This window comes from Phalangium opilio, unplaced genomic scaffold, assembly GCF_054372755.1.
Source record: "Phalangium opilio isolate 3A_F unplaced genomic scaffold, DU_Popi_V2 ptg000063l_1, whole genome shotgun sequence".
Lineage (NCBI taxonomy): Eukaryota > Metazoa > Arthropoda > Arachnida > Opiliones > Phalangiidae > Phalangium > Phalangium opilio.
The window spans coordinates 1,743,267-1,761,946 of NW_028324180.1; the positions used below are offsets into that span (position 1 = coordinate 1,743,267).

At 38.1% G+C, this 18,680-nt stretch overlaps 1 protein-coding gene, 2 long non-coding RNA genes and 24 other non-coding genes across 29 annotated transcripts; 20 read left to right on the plus strand and 7 right to left on the minus strand.

Moving 5' to 3' along the window:
- Positions 1-50: 50 nt before the first annotated feature.
- TRNAT-UGU (transfer RNA threonine (anticodon UGU)) lies at positions 51-123 on the minus strand. Its single transcript has one exon. It is a non-coding gene; the product is annotated as a tRNA-Thr (tRNA).
- Positions 124-289: 166 nt separating this feature from the next.
- Positions 290-362, minus strand: TRNAT-UGU (transfer RNA threonine (anticodon UGU)). The gene has a single exon. It is a non-coding gene; the product is annotated as a tRNA-Thr (tRNA).
- Positions 363-528: 166 nt separating this feature from the next.
- Positions 529-601, minus strand: TRNAT-UGU (transfer RNA threonine (anticodon UGU)). The gene has a single exon. It is a non-coding gene; the product is annotated as a tRNA-Thr (tRNA).
- Positions 602-767: 166 nt separating this feature from the next.
- On the minus strand, positions 768-841 carry TRNAT-UGU (transfer RNA threonine (anticodon UGU)). Its single transcript has one exon. It is a non-coding gene; the product is annotated as a tRNA-Thr (tRNA).
- Positions 842-1,309: 468 nt separating this feature from the next.
- TRNAT-CGU (transfer RNA threonine (anticodon CGU)) lies at positions 1,310-1,382 on the plus strand. The gene has a single exon. It is a non-coding gene; the product is annotated as a tRNA-Thr (tRNA).
- A 166-nt stretch (positions 1,383-1,548) lies between these two features.
- TRNAT-UGU (transfer RNA threonine (anticodon UGU)) lies at positions 1,549-1,621 on the plus strand. The gene has a single exon. It is a non-coding gene; the product is annotated as a tRNA-Thr (tRNA).
- A 406-nt stretch (positions 1,622-2,027) lies between these two features.
- TRNAT-CGU (transfer RNA threonine (anticodon CGU)) lies at positions 2,028-2,100 on the plus strand. Its single transcript has one exon. It is a non-coding gene; the product is annotated as a tRNA-Thr (tRNA).
- Positions 2,101-2,265: 165 nt separating this feature from the next.
- Positions 2,266-2,338, plus strand: TRNAT-CGU (transfer RNA threonine (anticodon CGU)). The gene has a single exon. It is a non-coding gene; the product is annotated as a tRNA-Thr (tRNA).
- A 405-nt stretch (positions 2,339-2,743) lies between these two features.
- Positions 2,744-2,816, plus strand: TRNAT-UGU (transfer RNA threonine (anticodon UGU)). The gene has a single exon. It is a non-coding gene; the product is annotated as a tRNA-Thr (tRNA).
- Positions 2,817-2,982: 166 nt separating this feature from the next.
- Positions 2,983-3,054, plus strand: TRNAT-UGU (transfer RNA threonine (anticodon UGU)). Its single transcript has one exon. It is a non-coding gene; the product is annotated as a tRNA-Thr (tRNA).
- Positions 3,055-3,220: 166 nt separating this feature from the next.
- On the plus strand, positions 3,221-3,293 carry TRNAT-CGU (transfer RNA threonine (anticodon CGU)). The gene has a single exon. It is a non-coding gene; the product is annotated as a tRNA-Thr (tRNA).
- A 166-nt stretch (positions 3,294-3,459) lies between these two features.
- On the plus strand, positions 3,460-3,532 carry TRNAT-UGU (transfer RNA threonine (anticodon UGU)). Its single transcript has one exon. It is a non-coding gene; the product is annotated as a tRNA-Thr (tRNA).
- A 166-nt stretch (positions 3,533-3,698) lies between these two features.
- On the plus strand, positions 3,699-3,771 carry TRNAT-UGU (transfer RNA threonine (anticodon UGU)). The gene has a single exon. It is a non-coding gene; the product is annotated as a tRNA-Thr (tRNA).
- Positions 3,772-4,416: 645 nt separating this feature from the next.
- Positions 4,417-4,489, plus strand: TRNAT-CGU (transfer RNA threonine (anticodon CGU)). The gene has a single exon. It is a non-coding gene; the product is annotated as a tRNA-Thr (tRNA).
- A 1,126-nt stretch (positions 4,490-5,615) lies between these two features.
- On the plus strand, positions 5,616-5,688 carry TRNAT-CGU (transfer RNA threonine (anticodon CGU)). The gene has a single exon. It is a non-coding gene; the product is annotated as a tRNA-Thr (tRNA).
- A 406-nt stretch (positions 5,689-6,094) lies between these two features.
- On the plus strand, positions 6,095-6,167 carry TRNAT-CGU (transfer RNA threonine (anticodon CGU)). The gene has a single exon. It is a non-coding gene; the product is annotated as a tRNA-Thr (tRNA).
- Positions 6,168-6,597: 430 nt separating this feature from the next.
- Positions 6,598-6,670, plus strand: TRNAT-UGU (transfer RNA threonine (anticodon UGU)). Its single transcript has one exon. It is a non-coding gene; the product is annotated as a tRNA-Thr (tRNA).
- A 166-nt stretch (positions 6,671-6,836) lies between these two features.
- On the plus strand, positions 6,837-6,909 carry TRNAT-CGU (transfer RNA threonine (anticodon CGU)). The gene has a single exon. It is a non-coding gene; the product is annotated as a tRNA-Thr (tRNA).
- A 165-nt stretch (positions 6,910-7,074) lies between these two features.
- Positions 7,075-7,147, plus strand: TRNAT-CGU (transfer RNA threonine (anticodon CGU)). Its single transcript has one exon. It is a non-coding gene; the product is annotated as a tRNA-Thr (tRNA).
- A 406-nt stretch (positions 7,148-7,553) lies between these two features.
- Positions 7,554-7,626, plus strand: TRNAT-CGU (transfer RNA threonine (anticodon CGU)). The gene has a single exon. It is a non-coding gene; the product is annotated as a tRNA-Thr (tRNA).
- Positions 7,627-8,031: 405 nt separating this feature from the next.
- Positions 8,032-8,106, plus strand: TRNAT-UGU (transfer RNA threonine (anticodon UGU)). The gene has a single exon. It is a non-coding gene; the product is annotated as a tRNA-Thr (tRNA).
- Positions 8,107-8,270: 164 nt separating this feature from the next.
- TRNAT-CGU (transfer RNA threonine (anticodon CGU)) lies at positions 8,271-8,342 on the plus strand. The gene has a single exon. It is a non-coding gene; the product is annotated as a tRNA-Thr (tRNA).
- Positions 8,343-8,747: 405 nt separating this feature from the next.
- TRNAT-CGU (transfer RNA threonine (anticodon CGU)) lies at positions 8,748-8,820 on the plus strand. The gene has a single exon. It is a non-coding gene; the product is annotated as a tRNA-Thr (tRNA).
- A 164-nt stretch (positions 8,821-8,984) lies between these two features.
- Positions 8,985-9,057, plus strand: TRNAT-CGU (transfer RNA threonine (anticodon CGU)). Its single transcript has one exon. It is a non-coding gene; the product is annotated as a tRNA-Thr (tRNA).
- A 3,400-nt stretch (positions 9,058-12,457) lies between these two features.
- Positions 12,458-14,613, minus strand: LOC149662393 (uncharacterized). Of its 2 annotated transcripts, none has more exons than XR_016368598.1 (2): positions 13,657-14,613; positions 12,458-13,455 (listed from the first exon to the last, which is right to left on the minus strand). It is a non-coding gene; the product is annotated as an uncharacterized LOC149662393 (long non-coding RNA). The 2 variants fall into 2 exon arrangements; XR_016368597.1 differs by having other exon boundaries at positions 12,458-13,548.
- A 109-nt stretch (positions 14,614-14,722) lies between these two features.
- LOC149662394 (uncharacterized) lies at positions 14,723-16,114 on the minus strand. 2 transcript variants are annotated; one of them, XR_016368581.1, is made up of 5 exons: positions 15,960-16,114; positions 15,726-15,908; positions 15,574-15,631; positions 15,386-15,539; positions 14,723-15,277 (listed from the first exon to the last, which is right to left on the minus strand). It is a non-coding gene; the product is annotated as an uncharacterized LOC149662394 (long non-coding RNA). The 2 variants fall into 2 exon arrangements; XR_016368580.1 differs by having other exon boundaries at positions 15,386-15,631.
- Positions 16,115-16,170: 56 nt separating this feature from the next.
- LOC149662395 (uncharacterized) lies at positions 16,171-18,652 on the minus strand. Its single transcript, XM_089842232.1, has 7 exons — positions 18,199-18,652; positions 17,171-17,424; positions 16,925-17,010; positions 16,739-16,849; positions 16,454-16,668; positions 16,322-16,390; positions 16,171-16,258 (listed from the first exon to the last, which is right to left on the minus strand). The coding sequence occupies exons 2-7, from the start codon at positions 17,190-17,192 to the stop codon at positions 16,171-16,173; spliced, it is 591 nt and encodes a 196-aa protein (XP_089698358.1). The 5' UTR covers positions 17,193-17,424; positions 18,199-18,652.
- Between the last annotated feature and the right edge of the window lie 28 nt (positions 18,653-18,680).

Below are 18,680 nucleotides of genomic sequence, written 5' to 3' on the forward strand. Positions count from 1 at the left end.
TTTTTCAAAATTTAGTAGCTATGAAAACTAGTTCAAGTATCATAACAACGAGGCTCCGACGAGAATCGAACTCATGATCTCCTGTTTACAAGACAGGCGCTTTAACCACTAAGCCACGGAGCCCTGGTTCCGAAGCGAGATTAATGCTGAATATTTCCTTAATTTTACTAAATTAACTCTTTCGCAGTGTTTACCTATTCTTTGCATTAATGCATATCTCAAGCAACTATTATTTTTAGTTTTTCAAAATTTAGTAGCTATGAAAACTAGTTCAAGTATCATAACAACGAGGCTCCGACGAGAATCGAACTCATGATTTCCTGTTTACAAGACAGGCGCTTTAACCACTAAGCCACGGAGCCCTGGTTCCGAAGCGAGATTAATGCTGAATATTTCCTTAATTTTACTACATTAACTCTTTCGCAGTGTTTACCTATTCTTTGCATTAATGCATATCTCAAGCAACTATTATTTTTAGTTTTTCAAAATTTAGTAGCTATGAAAACTAGTTCAAGTATCATAACAATGAGGCTCCGACGAGAATCGAACTCATGATTTCCTGTTTACAAGACAGGCGCCTTAACCACTAAGCCACGGAGCCCTGGTTCCGAAGCGAGATTAATGCTGAATATTTCCGTAATTTTACTAAATTAACTCTTTCGCAGTGTTTACCTATTCTTTGCATTAATGCATATCTCAAGCAACTATTATTTTTAGTTTTTCCAAATTTAATAGCTACGAAAACTAGTTCAAGTATCATAACAACGAGGCTCCGACGAGAATCGAACTCATGATCTCCTGTTTACAAGGCAGGCGCTTTAACCACTAAGCCACGGAGTCCTGGTGGTTAAAGCGCCTGTCTCGGTAAACAGGAGATCATGAGTTCGATTCTCGTTTGAGCCTTGTTGTTATGAAATTTGAACTAGTTTTCGTAGCTTTTAAGTTTTGAAAAACTAAAAATTATAGTTGCTTGAGTTATGCATTAATGCAAAGAATAGGTAAACACTGCGAAGGATTTAATTTAGTAAAATTACGGAAATATTCAGCATTAATCTCGCTTCGGAACCAGGGCCCCGTGGCATAGTGGTTAAAGCGCCTGTCTCGGTAAACAGGAGATCATGAGTTCGATTCTCGTCGCAGCCTCGTTGTTATGATACTTGAACTAGTTTTCGTACCTATTAAATTTTGAAAAACTAAAAATAATAGTTGCTTGAGATATGCATTAATGCAAAGAATAGGTAAACACTGCGAAGGAGTTAATTTAGTAAAATTACGGAAATATTTAGCATTAATCTCGCTTCGGAACCAGGGTTCCGTGGCTTAGTGGTTAAAGCGCCTGTCTCGTAAACAGGAGGCCATGAGTTCGGTTCTCGTCGGAGCCTTGTTGTAATGATACTTGAACTAGTTTTCGTAGCTTTTAAATTTTGAAAAACTAAAAATTATATTTGCTTGAGATATGCATTAATGCAAAGAATAGCTAAACACTGCGAAGGAGTTAATTTAGTAAAATTTCGGAAATATTCAGCATTAATCTCGCTTCGGAACCAGGGCTCCGTGGCTTAGTGGTTAAAGCGCCTGTCTTGTAAAAAGGAGATCATGAGTTCAATTCTCGTCGGAGCCTCGTTGTTATGATACTTGAACTAGTTTTCGTACCTATTAAATTTTGAAAAACTAAAAATAATAGTTGCTTGAGATATGCATTAATGCAAAGAATAGGTAAACACTGCGAAGGAGTTAATTTAGTAAAATTACGGAAATATTTAGCATTAATCTCGCTTCGGAACCAGGGTTCCGTGGCTTAGTGATTAAAGCGCCTGTCTCGGTAAACAGGAGATCATGAGTTCGATTCTCGTCGGAGCCTTGTTGTTATGAAACTTGAACTAGTTTTCGTAGCTTTTAAATTTTGAAAAACTAAAAATTATAGTTGCTTGAGATATGCATTAATGCAAAGAATAGCTAAACACTGCGAAGGAGTTAATTTAGTAAAATTTCGGAAATATTCAGCATTAATCTCGCTTCGGAACCAGGGCTCCGTGGCTCAGTGGTTAAAGCGCCTGTCTCGTTAACAGGAGATCATGAGTTCGATTCTTGTCGGAGCCTCGTTGTTATGATAATTGAACTAGTTTTCGTAGCTATTAAATTTTAAAAACTTAAAATAATAGTTGCTTGAGATATGCATTAATGCAAAGAATAGCTAAACACTGCGAAGGAGTTAATTTAGTAAAATTACGGAAATATTCAGCATTAATCTCGCTTCGGATCCAGGGCTCCGTGGCTTAGCGGTTAAAGCGCCTGTCTCGTAAACAGGAGATCATGAGTTCGATTCTCGTCGGAGCCTCGTTGTTTTGATACTTGAACTAGTTTTCGTAGCTATTAAATTTTGAAAAACTAAAAATAATAGTTGCTTGAGATATGCATTAATGCAAAGAATAGCTAAACACTGCGAAGGAGTTAATTTAATAAAATTACGGAAATATTCAGCATTAATCTCGCTTCGGAACCAGGGCTCCGTTGCTTAGTGGTTAAAGCGCCTGTCTTGTAAAAAGGAGATCATGAGTTCAATTCTCGTCGGAGCCTCGTTGTTATGATACTTGAACTAGTTTTCGTAGCTATTAAATTTTGAAAAACTAAAAATAATAACTGGTTGAGATACGCATATATTTATACAATTGGGTAAAACTACAAACGATTTAATTTAGGAAAATTACTGAAATATTCAGCATTAATCTCGCTTCGGAACCAGGGCTCCGTGGCTTAGTGGTTATAGCGCCTGGTTTGTAAATAGGAGATCATGAGTTCGATTCTCGTCGGAGCCTCGTTGTTATGATTCTTGAACTAGTTTTCGTAGCTATTAAATTTTGAAAAACTAAAAATAATAACTAGTTGAGATATGCATTAATGCAAACAATAGGGTAAAACTAAAAACGAGTTAATTTAGTAAAAATTCGGAAATATTCAGCATTAATCTCGCTTCGGAACCAGGGCTCGTGGCTCAGTGGTTAAAGCGCCTGTCTTGTAAACAGGAGATCATGAGTTCGAATCTCGTCGGAGCCTCGTTGTTATGATACTTGAACTAGTTTTCGTAGCTTTTAAATTTTGAAAAACTAATAATTATAGTTGCTTGAGATATGCATTAATGCAAAGAATAGGTAAACACTGCGAAGGAGTTAATTTAGTAAAATTACGGAAATATTCAGCATTAATCTCGCTTCGGAACCAGGGCTCCGTGGCTTAGTGGTTAAAGCGCCTGTCTCGTAAACAGGAGATCATGAGTTCGATTCTCGTCGGAGCCTCGTTGTTTTGATACTTGAACTAGTTTTCAAAGCTACAAAATTTTGAAAAACTAAAAATAATAAGTGGTTGAGATATGCATTAATGCAAACAATAGGGTAAAACTAAAAACGAGTTAATTTAGTAAAATTTCAGAAATATTCAGCATTAATCTCGCTTCGGAACCAGGGCTCCGTGGCATAGTGGTTAAAGCGCCTGTCTTGTAAACAGGAGATCATGAGTTCGATTCTCGTCGGAGCCTTGTTGTAATGATACTTGAACTAGTTTTCGTGGCTTTTAAATTTTGAAAAACTAAAAATTATATTTGCTTGAGATACGCATATATTTAAACAATTGGGTAAAACTACAAACGAGTTAATTTAGGAAAGTAACTGAAATATTCAGCATTAATCTCTCTTCGGAACCAGGGCTCCGTGGCATAGTGGTTAAAGCGCTTGTCTTGTAAACAGGAGATCATGAGTTCGATTCTCGTCGGAGCCTTGTTTTTATGATACTGGAACTAGTTTTCGTAGCTTTTAAATTTTGAAAAACTAAAAATTATAGTTGCTTGAGATATGCATTAATGCAAAGAATAGGTAAACACTGCGAAGGATTTAATTTAGTAAAATTACGGAAATATTCAGCATTAATCTCGCTTCGGAACCAGGGCTCCGTGGCTTAGTGGTTAAAGCGCCTGTATCGTAAACAAGAGATCATGAATTCGATTCTCGTCGGAGCCTCGTTGTTTTGATACTTGAACTAGTTTTCAAAGCTACAAAATTTTGAAAAACTAAAAATAATAAGTGGTTGAGATATGCATTAATGCAAACAATAGGGTAAAACTAAAAACGAGTTAATTTAGTAAAATTTCAGAAATATTCAGCATTAATCTCGCTTCGGAACCAGGGCTCCGTGGCTTAGTGGTTAAAGCGCCTGACTCGGTAAACAGGAGATCATGAGTTCGATTCTCGTCGGAGCCTTGTTGTTATGAAACTTGAACTAGTTTTCCTAGCTATTAAATTTTGAAAAACTAAAAATAATAGTTGCTTGAGATATGCATTAATGCAAAGAATAGCTAAACACTGCGAAGGAGTTAACTTAGTAAAATTTCGGAAATATTCAGCATTAATCTCGCTTCGGAACCAGGGCTCCGTGGCTTAGTGGTTAAAGCGCCTGTCTCGTAAACAGGAGATCATGAGTTCGATTCTCGTCGGAGCCTCGTTGTTTTTATACTTGAACTAGTTTTCATAGCTACAAAATTTTGAAAAACTAAAAATAATAAGTGGTTGAGATATGCATTAATGCAAACAATAGGGTAAAACTAAAAACGAGTTAATTTAGTAAAATTTCAGAAATATTCAGCATTAATCTCGCTTCGGAACCAGGGCTCTGTGGCTTAGTGGTTAAAGCGCCTGACTCGGTAAACAGGAGATCATGAGTTCAATTCTCGTTGGAGCCTCGTTGTTATGAAACTTGAACTAGTTTTCGTAGCTATTAAATTTTGAAAAACTAAAAATTATAGTTGCTTGAGATACGCATATATTTAAACAATTGTGTAAAACTACAAACGGTTTAATTTAGGAAAATTACTGAAATATTCAGCATTAATCTCGCATCGGAACCAGGGCTCCGTGGCTTAGTGGTTAAAGCGCCTGACTCGGTAAACAGGAGATCATGAGTTCGATTCTCGTCGGAGCCTCGTTGTTTTTATACTTGAACTAGTTTTCATAGCTACAAAATTTTGAAAAACTAAAAATAATAAGTGGTTGAGATATGCATTAATGCAAACAATAGGGTAAAACTAAAAACGAGTTAATTTAGTAAAATTTCAGAAATATTCAGCATTAATCTCGCTTCGGAACCAGGGCTCCGTGGCTTAGTGGTTAAAGCGCCTGACTCGGTAAACAGGAGATCATGAGTTCAATTCTCGTCGGAGCCTCGTTGTTATGAAACTTGAACTAGTTTTCGTAGCTATTAAATTTTGAAAAACTAAAAATTATAGTTGCTTGAGATACGCATATATTTAAACAATTGTGTAAAACTACAAACGGTTTAATTTAGGAAAATTACTGAAATATTCAGCATTAATCTCGCATCGGAACCAGGGCTCCGTGGCTTAGTGGTTAAAGCGCCTGACTCGGTAAACAGGAGATCATGAGTTCGATTCTCGTCGGAGCCTTGTTGTTATGAAACTTGAACTAGTTTTCGTAGCTATTAAATTTTGAAAAACTAAAAATAATAGTTGCTTGAGATATGCATTAATGCAAAGAATAGCTAAACACTGCGAAGGAGTTAACTTAGTAAAATTTCGGAAATATTCAGCATTAATCTCGCTTCGGAACCAGGGCTCCGTGGCTTAGTGGTTAAAGCGCCTGTCTCGTAAACAGGAGATCATGAGTTCGATTCTCGTCGGAGCCTCGTTGTTTTTATACTTGAACTAGTTTTCATAGCTACAAAATTTTGAAAAACTAAAAATAATAAGTGGTTGAGATATGCATTAATGCAAACAATAGGGTAAAACTAAAAACGAGTTAATTTAGTAAAATTTCAGAAATATTCAGCATTAATCTCGCTTCGGAACCAGGGCTCCGTGGCTTAGTGGTTAAAGCGCCTGACTCGGTAAACAGGAGATCATGAGTTCAATTCTCGTCGGAGCCTTGTTGTTATGAAACTTGAACTAGTTTTCGTAGCTATTAAATTTTGAAAAACTAAAAATGAGAGTTGCTTGAGATATGCATTAATGCAAAGAATAGCTAAACACTGCGAAGGAGTTAATTTAGTAAAATTACGGAAATATTCAGCATTAATCTCGCTTCGGATCCAGGGCTCCGTGGCTTAGCGGTTAAAGCGCCTGTCTCGTAAACAGGAGATCATGAGTTCGATTCTCGTCGGAGCCTCGTTGTTTTGATACTTGAACTAGTTTTCAAAGCTACAAAATTTTGAAAAACTAAAAATAATAAGTGGTTGAGATATGCATTAATGCAAACAATAGGGTATAACTAAAAACGAGTTAATTTAGTAAAATTTCAGAAATATTCAGCATTAATCTCGCTTCGGAACCAGGGCTCCGTGGCTTAGTGGTTAAAGCGCCTGACTCGGTAAACAGGAGATCATGAGTTCGATTCTCGTCGGAGCCTTGTTGTTATGAAACTTGAACTAGTTTTCGTAGCTATTAAATTTTGAAAAACTAAAAATAATAGTTGCTTGAGATACGCATATAATAGTTGCTTGAGATATGCATTAATGCAAACATTAGGGTAAACACTGCGAAGGAGTTAATTTAGTAAAATTACGTAATTTTCAGCACTAATCTCGCTTTGGAACCAGGGCTCCGTGGCTTAGTGGTTAAAGCGCCTGTCTTGTAAACAGGAGGTCATGAGTTCGATTCTCGTCGGAGCCTCGTTGTTATGATACTTGAACTAGTTTTCGTAGCTATTAAATTTTGAAAAACTAAAAATAATAGTTGCTTGAGATATGCATTAATGCAAAGAATAGGTAAACACTGCGAAGGAGTTAATTTAGTAAAATTACGGAAATATTCAGCATTAATCTCGCTTCGGAACCGGGGCTCCGTGGCTTAGTGGTTAAAGCGCCTGTCTCGTAAACAGGAGATCATGAGTTCGATTCTCGTCGGAGCCTCGTTGTTATGATACTTGAACTAGTTTTAGTAGCTATTAAATTTTAAAAACTTAAAATAATAGTTGCTTGAGATATGCATTAATGCAAAGAATAGGTAGGCACTGCGAAGGAGTTAATTTAGTAAAATTACGGAAATATTCAGCATTAATCTCGCTTCGGAACCAGGGCTCCGTGGCTTAGTGGTTAAAGCGCCTGTCTCGTAAACAGGAGATCATGAGTTCGATTCTCGTCGGAGCCTCGTTGTTTTGATACTTGAACTAGTTTTCATAGCTACAAAATTTTGAAAAACTAAAAATAATAAGTGGTTGAGATATGCATTAATGCAAACAATAGGGTAAAACTAAAAACGAGTTAATTTAGTAAAATTTCAGAAATATTCAGCATTAATCTCGCTTCGGAACCAGGGCTCCGTGGCATAGTGGTTAAAGCGCCTGACTCGGTAAACAGGAGATCATGAGTTCGATTCTCGTCGGAGCCTTGTTGTTATGAAACTTGAACTAGTTTTCGTAGCTTTTAAATTTTGAAAAACTAAAAATTATAGTTGCTTGAGTTATGCATTAATGCAAAGAATAGGTAAACACTGCGAAGGATTTAATTTAGTAAAATTACGGAAATATATAGCATTAATCTCGCTTCGAAACCAGGGCTCCGTGGCTTAGTGGTTAAAGCGCCTGTCTCGTAAACAGGAGATCATGAGTTCGATTCTCGTCGGAGCCTTGTTGTTATGAAACTTGAACTAGTTTTCGTAGCTATTAAATTTTGAAAAACTAAAAATAATAGTTGCTTGAAATATGCATTAATGCAAAGAATAGCTAAACACTGCGAAGGAGTTAATTTAATAAAATTACGGAAATATTCAGCATTAATCTCGCTTCGGAACCATTGCTCCGTGGCTTAGTGGTTAAAGCGCCTGTCTTGTAAAAAGGAGATCATGAGTTCAATTCTCGTCGGAGCCTCGTTGTTATGATACTTGAACTAGTTTTCGTAGCTATTAAATTTTGAAAAACTAAAAATAATAACTGGTTGAGATATGCATTAATGCAAACAATAGGGTAAAACTAAAAACGAGTTAATTTAGTAAAATAACGGAAATATTCAGCATTAATCTCGCTTCGGAACCAGGGCTCCGTGGCTTAGTGGTTAAAGCGCCTGTCTTGTAAACAGGAGATCATGAGTTCGATTCTCGTCGGAGCGTCGTTGTTATGATTCTTGAACTAGTTTTCGTATCTATTAAATTTTGAAAAACTAAAAATAATAACTGGTTGAGATATGCATTAATGCAAACAATAGGGTAAAACTAAAAACGAGTTAATTTAGAAAAAATTCGGAAATATTCAGCATTAATCTCGCTTCGGAACCAGGGCTCGTGGCTCAGTGGTTAAAGCGCCTGTCTCGTTAACAGGAGATCATGAGTTCGATTCTCGTCGGAGCCTCGTTGTTATGATAACTGAACTAGTTTTCGTAGCTATTAAATTTTGAAAAACTAAAAATTATAGTTGCTTGAGATATGCATTAGTGCAAAGAATAGGTAAACACTGCGAAGGATTTAATTTAGTAAAATTACGGAAATATTCAGCATTAATCTAGCTTCGAAACCAGGGCTCCGTGGGTTAGTGGTTAAAGCGCCTGTCTTGTAAAAAGGAGATCATGAGTTCGATTCTCGTCGGAGCCTCGTTGTTATGATACTTGAACTAGTTTTCGTAGCTATTAAATTTTGAAAAACTAAAAATTATAGTTGCTTGAGATATGCATTAGTGCAAAGAATAGGTAAACACTGCGAAGGAGTTAATTTAGTAAAATTACGGAAATATTCAGCATTAATCTCGCTTCGGAACCAGGGCTCCGTGGCTTAGTGGTTAAAGCGCCTGTCTCGTAATCCGGAGATCATGAGTTCGATTCTCGTCGGAGCTCGTTGTTATGATACTTGAACTAGTTTTCGTAGCTATTAAATTTTAAAAACTTAAAATAATATTTGCTTGAGATATGCATTAATGCAAAGAATAGGTAGGCACTGCGAAGGAGTTAATTTAGTAGAATTACTGAAATATTCAGCATTAATCTCGCTTCAGAACCAGGGCTCCGTGGCTTAGTGGTTAAAGCGCCTGTCACGTAAACAGGAGATCATGAGTTCGATTCTCGTCGGAGCCACGTTGTTTTGATACTTGAACTAGTTTTCATAGCTACTAAATTTTGTAGTTGTTTGGCCGTAAAAAGAAGTGAGATCTAAAATACGGCCAAGTTATTATCTCCAGGTGAACCAACATTTTATTCGACTTAAAACTTCTCAAGAATGTTTTTCTGACTTGGCCATTAGCATTTCAAAGATTCGTTTAATTCCAGATATGGATCGAAATTAAAATATTAAATCAAATTGGCTAAATATTCTTGATAAGCCTTTGTGGTTAAACTTGTAATTTCCGTTATTAACCTTCACGGGTGCAAATAAGAAGGATGCAAGTTTGGAATGCTAATGGCCAAGTCAGAAAAACATTCTTGAGAAGTTTTAAGTCGAATAAAATGTTGGTTCACCTGGAGATAATAACTTGGCCGTATTTTAGATCTCACTTCTTTTTACGGCCAAACAACTTGGCATATTTTTACAGAGATGTTTTTGGTGAGATTTCACTCCTTTTTGTACGTGCATGTTCTTGTAGATTTATAGAAGTAGGATTATGAAGTGAAATAAACATTTGTACTTTTAGATTTTTATTTGTTCTTTCCAAGAGTTTTACTTGGCTTTGCCTTTTTCAACTTTTTGCATTCAACTTTCTTTTTTTTTTCTCAGGCTGTGATAATTGTTAACCGTATTTCTATTCGAAGAACACAATATTGTGGCAAGTAACACTTTTAATCAACAGAATAGATTTAAGAACAAGACGGCCCCGGCCAGATTAGAGCCCCATCGTTTGTAAGGCTCCAGCAATCAAGAACGTTTTACTTGTGAAACACTGTAGTTAGTACGCAAGCGTAAAAAAGATATTCATTAGTATGCATGAATATACTCATAGTGCAAGGTATTTCTATACCAGAATATGAAGAACAGAGGTTGGCCTCCTGTCTAGGATTGGTTAAGACTTCCCCAAAGATACAAGTTCAGAAGTATTCGACCCCAAAGATACAAGTTCAGCAGTATCCGACCCCAAAGATACAAGTTCAGCAGTATCCGACCCCAAAGATACAAGTTCAGAAGTATCCGACCCCAAAGATACAAGTTCAGAAGTATCCGACCCCAAAGATGTAAGTTCAGAAGTATCCGACCCCAAAGATGCAAGTTCAGAAGTATCCGACCCCAAAGATGCAAGTTCAGAAGTATCCGACCCCAAAGATGCAAGTTCAGAAGTATCCGACCCCAAAGATGCAAGTTCAGAAGTATCCGACCCCAAAGATGCAAGTTCAGAAGTATCCGACCCCAAAGATGCAAGTTCAGAAGTATCCGACCCCAAAGATGCAAGTTCAGAAGTATCCGACCCCAAAGATGCAAGTTCAGAAGTATCCGACCCCAAAGATGCAAGTTCAGAAGTATCCGACCCCAAAGATGCAAGTTCAGAAGTATCCGACCCCAAAGATGCAAGTTCAGAAGTATCCGACCCCAAAGATGCAAGTTCAGAAGTATCCGACCCCAAAGATGCAAGTTCAGAAGTATCCGACCCCAAAGATGCAAGTTCAGAAGTATCCGACCCCAAAGATGCAAGTTCAGAAGTATCCGACCCCAAAGATGCAAGTTCAGAAGTATCCGACCCCAAAGATGCAAGTTCAGAAGTATCCGACCCCAAAGATGCAAGTTCAGAAGTATCCGACCCCAAAGATGCAAGTTCAGAAGTATCCGACCCCAAAGATGCAAGTTCAGAAGTATCCGACCCCAAAGATGCAAGTTCAGAAGTATCCGACCCCAAAGATGCAAGTTCAGAAGTATCCGACCCCAAAGATGCAAGTTCAGAAGTATCCGACCCCAAAGATGCAAGTTCAGAAGTATCCGACCCCAAAGATGCAAGTTCAGAAGTATCCGACCCCAAAGATGCAAGTTCAGAAGTATCCGACCCCAAAGATGCAAGTTCAGAAGTATCCGACCCCAAAGATGCAAGTTCAGAAGTATCCGACCCCAAAGATGCAAGTTCAGAAGTATCCGACCCCAAAGATGCAAGTTCAGAAGTATCCGACCCCAAAGATGCAAGTTCAGAAGTATCCGACCCCAAAGATGCAAGTTCAGAAGTATCCGACCCCAAAGATGCAAGTTCAGAAGTATCCGACCCCAAAGATGCAAGTTCAGACAAACATCTATTTAATTAGCACATAAATAAAAGGAAATAAATATAAAAACCCCAAACATTTAAATTTACAAGTATCCGACCCCATAGATAAAAATTCAAAAGTTTCCCACCCCACAGATTAAGAGGTACCCCACCCCACTTCACCCCGACATTTTAGAGATAAGAATAAATAATAAAAAACTCTAGGTTTCTTTCAAGTCTCAATGGTTCAGTTGGTAGAATGTCTGCCTGTTGCGCCAGCGATCCGGGTTCGATTCCCGGGTCTGACTTGAAAAATTTTTAATTAAAATTAAATCTCTAACCGAGCCCAGTAACCCCTATGGGTGGGTTGTGGTAATATAAAGTTCCTTTTAAGCTAAAATCTGACGATAACGAAGCGACAACCCCGGCCACTACTACTACTACTACTACGGACGGACGGCTCGGGTCAAACTAAGAGCCTATCGTATACTACGATGTGGCTAAAAACTAAATGAATCAAAACACGCTTAGAACCATTTCAGACGAAATGAAAAGGAAATGAGTAAAAAATTTAATTACTAAAACATTATGTAAAAAACATAAATTTTGCAATAATACGAAAGAATCATATTAGTTGTAATAACGCCGTATGTAACGCGTAAAAGAAGCACGACTACCCTTGTAAACGTGTAAACAATAACTTAATTTTTTATTATGTTACTACTGGCTTTTATACAACTTGAAACGTATTAATAAAAAAACATATAAATCGATAAGGTGCAAAGGTTATCACACCTCCCTCCTAAATTGTTAGTTTAAAGCGGAAATCTGCTCACGATTCGCCCCTAGAGTTGTACTTGTCCGCACAGCTTCAAAAAAATCCAAGAATGTGCTGCCACCTTTAATTTTTAAGGTTGGTTTATGATCAGACCTTTTTTTTCTACCAGTGCTGGACATAAGTTGCCATTTAACAGTTTAGACTTAGAGCAGACGACGGTTTGAAGGCGCGGGCTGTTTATTATTCTAACTTCATGCTGTGAAAGGGTGGTTTGTTTTTGATTATTTAGATGGTCTAAACTGAAATGAAGGTGTAAGATTTACTTATTATATTTGAGAATGTTCGGTCACTCGGGAAAAAAATAAAATAGTTTTATATTGAACGCTTGTTTTATACTCTTTTTATTCCAAAATTTAGGTTTGCGGATGTGATCCTACATAGCCACGATATTGAAATGCATTCGTCCTATTTTAGTAAGTATTTAATTTAGTTCAGTGACTTACACTTGGTCTTACTGTGTGCTTATTATAAACCACAAATACAATACATTGATCCTTTATTGACGTTGAAAAGAAATAGATTCACCTTTGCGTTTGACTAATTTAGTTTCATAATTGTAATAGCAAATAAACATGTTTGAGCCCAATTCTGCCACACGTAATCAAAGGGACAACTTACTGTTTCCAATATATAAACAAAGTGAACAAATAAACCAATTACTTTCAAAAATATACATACATTTATATCCAATACTCGAAAATACTCCTCCGCGACGGAAGTCGCAAATATAAATACCACGGACTACAACTACTACTTTGACCTGTTAATTTTCATGTTTAAAGTGAGAAATGGTCTCTTCCCAGAATATGTAATAAACTGGTTCCCAAAGGGAAATAATAATATAAGAACACGTGGAGACAAATATAACTTCTACCCTGAAAGTTGTAACTCGCGCGTTAGAGACAAGAATGTAAAATTTCAAGGCATAAAATGTTGGAATGAACTAGAAAATCACCACAAAATAATAACATCAATAATGCTTTTTAAAGATGCCATGAGCAATCACGTGGCACAGAAATTAAGGCAATGAGGCTGGGATTATCTGTAAACAGGCTCTATACTTTTAATCTAAGTTATTATCCATTACTTTTATTTATTAAATTAACTCTGGACATCATTGTAAATTAGGACTCCACCTTAATGATTGTTCCAATAAAAAGCCAATATTATTATTATTATTGTAAAACCTTGCAAGAAGTTCACCGCGGTATCTGATTCTAAAATAGAAACTCAAAATATGCAATGGAAATATATTTTGAAGTCGGTCAGCAATTCCTTTTCATATACTTTCCACTGGAAAAATCTTGCTCCGCGACAATGGCGCTACTTTCACCTAGTGCAGTTTAAGCTAGGTAGTGTCATTTCATCCGTACCAAGCGACTTGTGGATGTGGAACCCTTTAATTATAGTCATTATTATTGTGGGAGGGGTCACGTCCCACCACTGATGCCAAATGCATATTGTGCACCCTCACTGTAGCTGCAGCAAAGAGGAGAGAAACAATCAGTATCAACGTCTATCAAATGCAGGTGTCTATTAAGCCTAATATCACATCTGCTGAGCCGAGTAAGGCTGTAACAGACCAAATCGTACAATCCGTACATTAAAGCTAGTTAGCGGGCCAGAGAAAACATCTTACTACTATAGAGTCCATTAATTAAGAAATAAATAATACGTTACGTCATTTAGTTCTTTTATTCCAACAGTTTTCCATCTAAGTGAGAGACACCCGTATACCGCCAACAAGCCCAAACCATTCCGCACCTAAATGAAAAGTGACTAAGCGCGTATATTCGGGATCAAAGGTCACAAACGGAAAACGACGCCTCGTGGCGGCGTCCGTTACTTGTTCCCCAAACACATTCAAATATGATAATTATACAGAAATATAAAATGTTACAATCGATAATCCTATTAGGCATAACAAATATATAATTATTAAACAAAATAGTAGTAGGTAAAAATTAGGAAGTAAAATTTTGTATTTAATTTAAATTTAAAAATTGGTTGATATATATGTTCTGACTAGCTGTTACCCGCGGCGTTGCTCGCGTGTAATAAGAACTTCCATCAAAATGATACAAAGAATGGTTAGATTTAACAGATAAATAATATTTTTGTAACACCGTAGGAGCAAAGGCACTCGGCGTTGCCCGCTAGCCCGTCGGGACATTTTTTATTACTATTCACGCGGTCATTATTCCATAAAGAAGGGTTTTTAAGTTTTTGGCCGCCATTTAAAAAGATGGCCACAAATCGAACCCGAAAGACCATTCAGCCCGTCTATAGGTTGCCAGTGTACTAAATATTTGTGAAATCGGTTGAAACGCTTTGTTGCATGGAGAAGAGTTTACATTTGTTGGCGCCATTTTTTAAGATGGCGGCGAATTGGAAAAATCTTTCTTAGTACGCGCCTACTACTTTTAAGTAACGTTCCTGCAAAGGTTCAGCCTTCTAGGGCAAGCGGTTTGGGCTGGGCGTTGATTATCAGTCTGTCAGTCAGTCAGGACTTTGATTTATATAGATATAGATGGACTAATAATAATAACTAGGCTTTGTCTATGAAGGGATTTCTACACTAAGCCTGTGGCTAGTTTACAGGTGGGTCCCTTTACATTGCATAGAGGGGTGGTGGCTAGCCCCAATGCCACAGCATACTAACTAATGGAAAGGAGAAACCGGGTTAGACCGCGGAGGAAAACTCTCTTCTCGAGCCTGTATCGCTTGAGATACAAAACGACTCGGGTTCTTTCTTGGTTGCTTGTGGCACAGGAATTTAGGCTTCTCGTTCGACACTGGCGCATCATGTTTCCTTCGTTGACTCCGCTTCCAGGGCGTTCGGTACATTCCTCATCTAGATATGGTAACGGTACATTGGTATGTAGGTCCTTCCGCGCTGATGCCTCCGATGTGGGTAACTCCTCTGGCGCTTCCAATTGCGGGAAGGTATCCGGCCCCTTCATGGTGGTGATACTGAGGAACCTCTCCTCCGATGTCATAAAGTATAAGGGTTATAAAACAAGAAATATGAACTGATGTATTAAGGCCAAGTTTAGAGTCTAATAAGTAATAATACGTTACGTGCTTTGGTTCTCTTTTATTTCAACGGTTGAAGTCCTTTATCGTATGGGGATGTGTTGTCCATCTAAGTGACCAAGGAGACACCGGTATACCGCCAAGTCAGCCCAAACCATGCCGCCCCTAACGTTTACCGACTAAGCGGGTATATGCGGGATGAAAGGTCACCAATGCCAAATGACGCCATCTCGCTGCATCCATTACAAGGTCCCTAGCTCAAGACCTGCAAGGACCATCAACAAACTGTTTCGTCAGTTTCAGGCCATCAATATCAAGCCAGAGCTGATACTAAATAGCAGTGATTCTGTCATGTAGGCACCATCTTACCTACCCGTTGGTGATGGGGACGACTATCGTTGGTCCAAAGAAGAGGGTGGTGATGGATTTGTCAGGTGTCTTATGTGTAGGATCCCAAGCCTTTGTTGGGTCTCTTATGTCTAGGATCCCAAGCCGTTGTTGGGTCTCTTATGTCTAGGATCCCAAGCCTTTGTTGGGTCTCTTATGTCTAGGTTCCCAAGCCAAATAAGCGTCGATTCCTCAGCATTCCAACTGTCGAAACCTCTTATTTCGTGGATTGCTGAAGTTTATTTTTGACATTAGAAAAGTGATTTCATTTCCCTTCAAGGACTGACAGTGCACGATGACCGCAAATTTCCCTTCCTATGACTTACTAGTGATTAGGGTGGTGGGGGGTCGCTTTGCGGTCATTTCCCAAGAAATTTAGTTATTATTTAAAATCGAGATATCTGTTTCTCTCTTAATTCCTCCTTTGAAGGGGCTTCTACCATTCCTCTGGTTTTGGCAATCCTTAACGGGTGATCAGCATCCAGTGGTACTTTTTGTTTCAATGACCCCTAGAAATCATAATAAATTAATAGCTGAAAAAGAACAGATTTTATTTTTACCTTGAAGTTTTCCCTCTGTTCGAAAATGATCCGCATTAATTCCGGAATATATGAATATTTTTTCTTCTCATATATTGGCACAATGTACCACGCCTTCGTTCGTTTACTGTAGGCACGTGTATCTCTGGAATCCACACATTTATGACCGTTATGCTTATTTCACAAACACATAGGCTATAATAAGTATATTAATGAAATTTTACTTTGGCTGTCAATCTTGTCTACAAGCCCGAGGCCTTCCACAGTGCTTGTTGTGGTCTATGGCGGCTAATTTAATCCTTATTTGGTAGCCCCAGTAGCTACATCACAGACAAAAATTACTATGTCAACATGGTAAACGATGGAAACAAAGTTAGACATACCCAAAAGCGATTCTTTTTGGGGCATACATTAGAATTAGACTGTGGTAACTTTCGAGAAAGCCTGTGTGCCTGTAACAAACAAGATTTGCGCGTGAATGGTGGTACAGTTCATCTCTAGGTACTCACGCATACCTAAAGTTTGTGAAGTATCCCATATTTTTCAGGAGGTACTTCCTCATAACTTCGCTTCTTAATTTTAAGAAAGTGGGAGAGTTGGCTTGTAACCAGGGGTGTTTTTCCAGCTGCTCTTCAGTTAAAGGTTCATGGTCGCAATGATTGAACATGCCTATCTCCAAGTGCCACTCATGCTCGTTGATAACATGGTGGAGACAAGTCAACCACAAACTCTATAAATATTTGGATTTCAATTGACCACCTGTTCTTCAAGATTCATTCAAGGTAATCATAGCACAATACCTTCATAGTGAAGACCTGTCCTTGACAATTTTTGGAGCACCACCAGAAATGATTACGTAGTAGAGGAGCCCAGTGACATAAATCTCTATGTTCTTTAGATTTCAGTCCAATCTACATGAAACACGTTCTGTTTCATTCACTTGATAAAGGGTGTGACAAGAGATTAAAAAATGGAAACATATTTACTTCGTTCAATCTCTTTAAAATTATTTTGCCACCATGCCACGTGTCCCACGAGTGTTTTACACCTGGCAAACAAGAATCCTCCTTCCCTACGAATTTTTTTTCATAAATATACCATGCATTCTAAAATCGCCAAATGTTAATGTCGTGCTTCAAACTAACTTAGCTCAGCTGAAATTGAAGAATGAGCATCTGTGACGACTTTGACATTGTGTTGGGCGCCAAGCTCCAGAACCTCTTTGCAAGCACCTTTGAAAGCCAGGAGCTCCATGTTCGGGCTTTTCCCTTCAGCGTGTCGAACGTCTTTGTTGGATATAGTTAAGATTTTCTTTCATTCAGTATCTGCCAAAGTGTAAGTGCAAAACATGGCGGAATGCCCTGGACTGTCCATCCTTCCATCTCCAGCTACTACAAGTTCTTTTCCCGACAATTCTTCGAAAGTTTCTTTTTGCGTCCTCTCCCAGAAAACATCAACAGCTGGCTTCAAAAAATGAAGCTGATAGCTGATGGTGAAAAACAATTTCATGCCCAATTTAATAATAATGATATATGCTCGCTAGCGAGAACTCCCCAGTCTCCATGTCTATATATCGTTTTCTCTAAAGGTGAGAGGGGATGAATTTTATCTAGCTCCCTTTATTTTATTATTCTCAAACAAGGCAAAAATCATTTTGCATTAGTCCGTGTGCTTCCAATGTGCTAAGGTTGTACATCACCCAACAACGATCTAAGGCTATAGACTAGTAACGGACTACTGGTAGAGGGGGTGTAGACGGTGTATCCCTCCCTCTGGTCGCGCTCTTGTATCAGGGACTACTTTGCGCGCCCAGTAGGGGGATTACACTGAGCTAAGAGATAAAAGGGTGTGACGATTGCATACTTAGTGGCATTACTCATAGAGTAATGTCAGTTCTACGTATGCAAACGTCATACCCTTCTATCTCTTAGCTCAGTGTCATCCCCCTACCAGGCACATCCCGTCTTACAAAAGCGCGCTTAGAGGGAGGGATACACCGTCTAATCCTCTCTCGACTCTATACATTGGCTCGCATACACTATACAGTTACGAAAAGTGCCACATAAACTTGAGAAATCCATGCCCAATTCAATACACGCAAAATACAGTGACCACGACACTATAAGGTGCCATTTCTAGTTTAGTTTACATTTTTTCTCTTTACGTAAATCGTATAAAATCAACACAATCAGAAATAAACCCTCGCAGTAACCAATTTCAGTTTTTCTTTGCCAAAAAAAAAATAAATCCATCAACTTACGGGTCTATTGAACGTGAACCTGATGTCTATGTAATTTAGAAAGGAACCCCACCGTATCGAATCACCCCTCAGTGAGAGAAGGCTTTCTATACATGTATATGCATACAACAAGATGGCCCAAGGGCTGGGCCTTAATACTAATTTTACACGCCTCACGTGACCCCCGTATAGTTGATCTCCAATAAATCGTACAACTAAAAATATGTCTGAAACACAATCGTGTATGCCCTTAATTTCTAATAACGTCACATTTCAAATAATATTAATGAAACTAAATTGTGCACCCCACTAAAGAATAATTTTTAAAAACCATACGAATCAAATAATGTATCTAAAACAAAATCCTGGATCCCCTAAACCAGAAATCACTATGACCGTAAACCGTCCCCTCTATTTTACGAAACCTAACCTAACCATCCAGCATAATCTCTGATGTATCAGTATCACGCGCACAAAGTGCAGTAGTGTACGAAAATTATCAA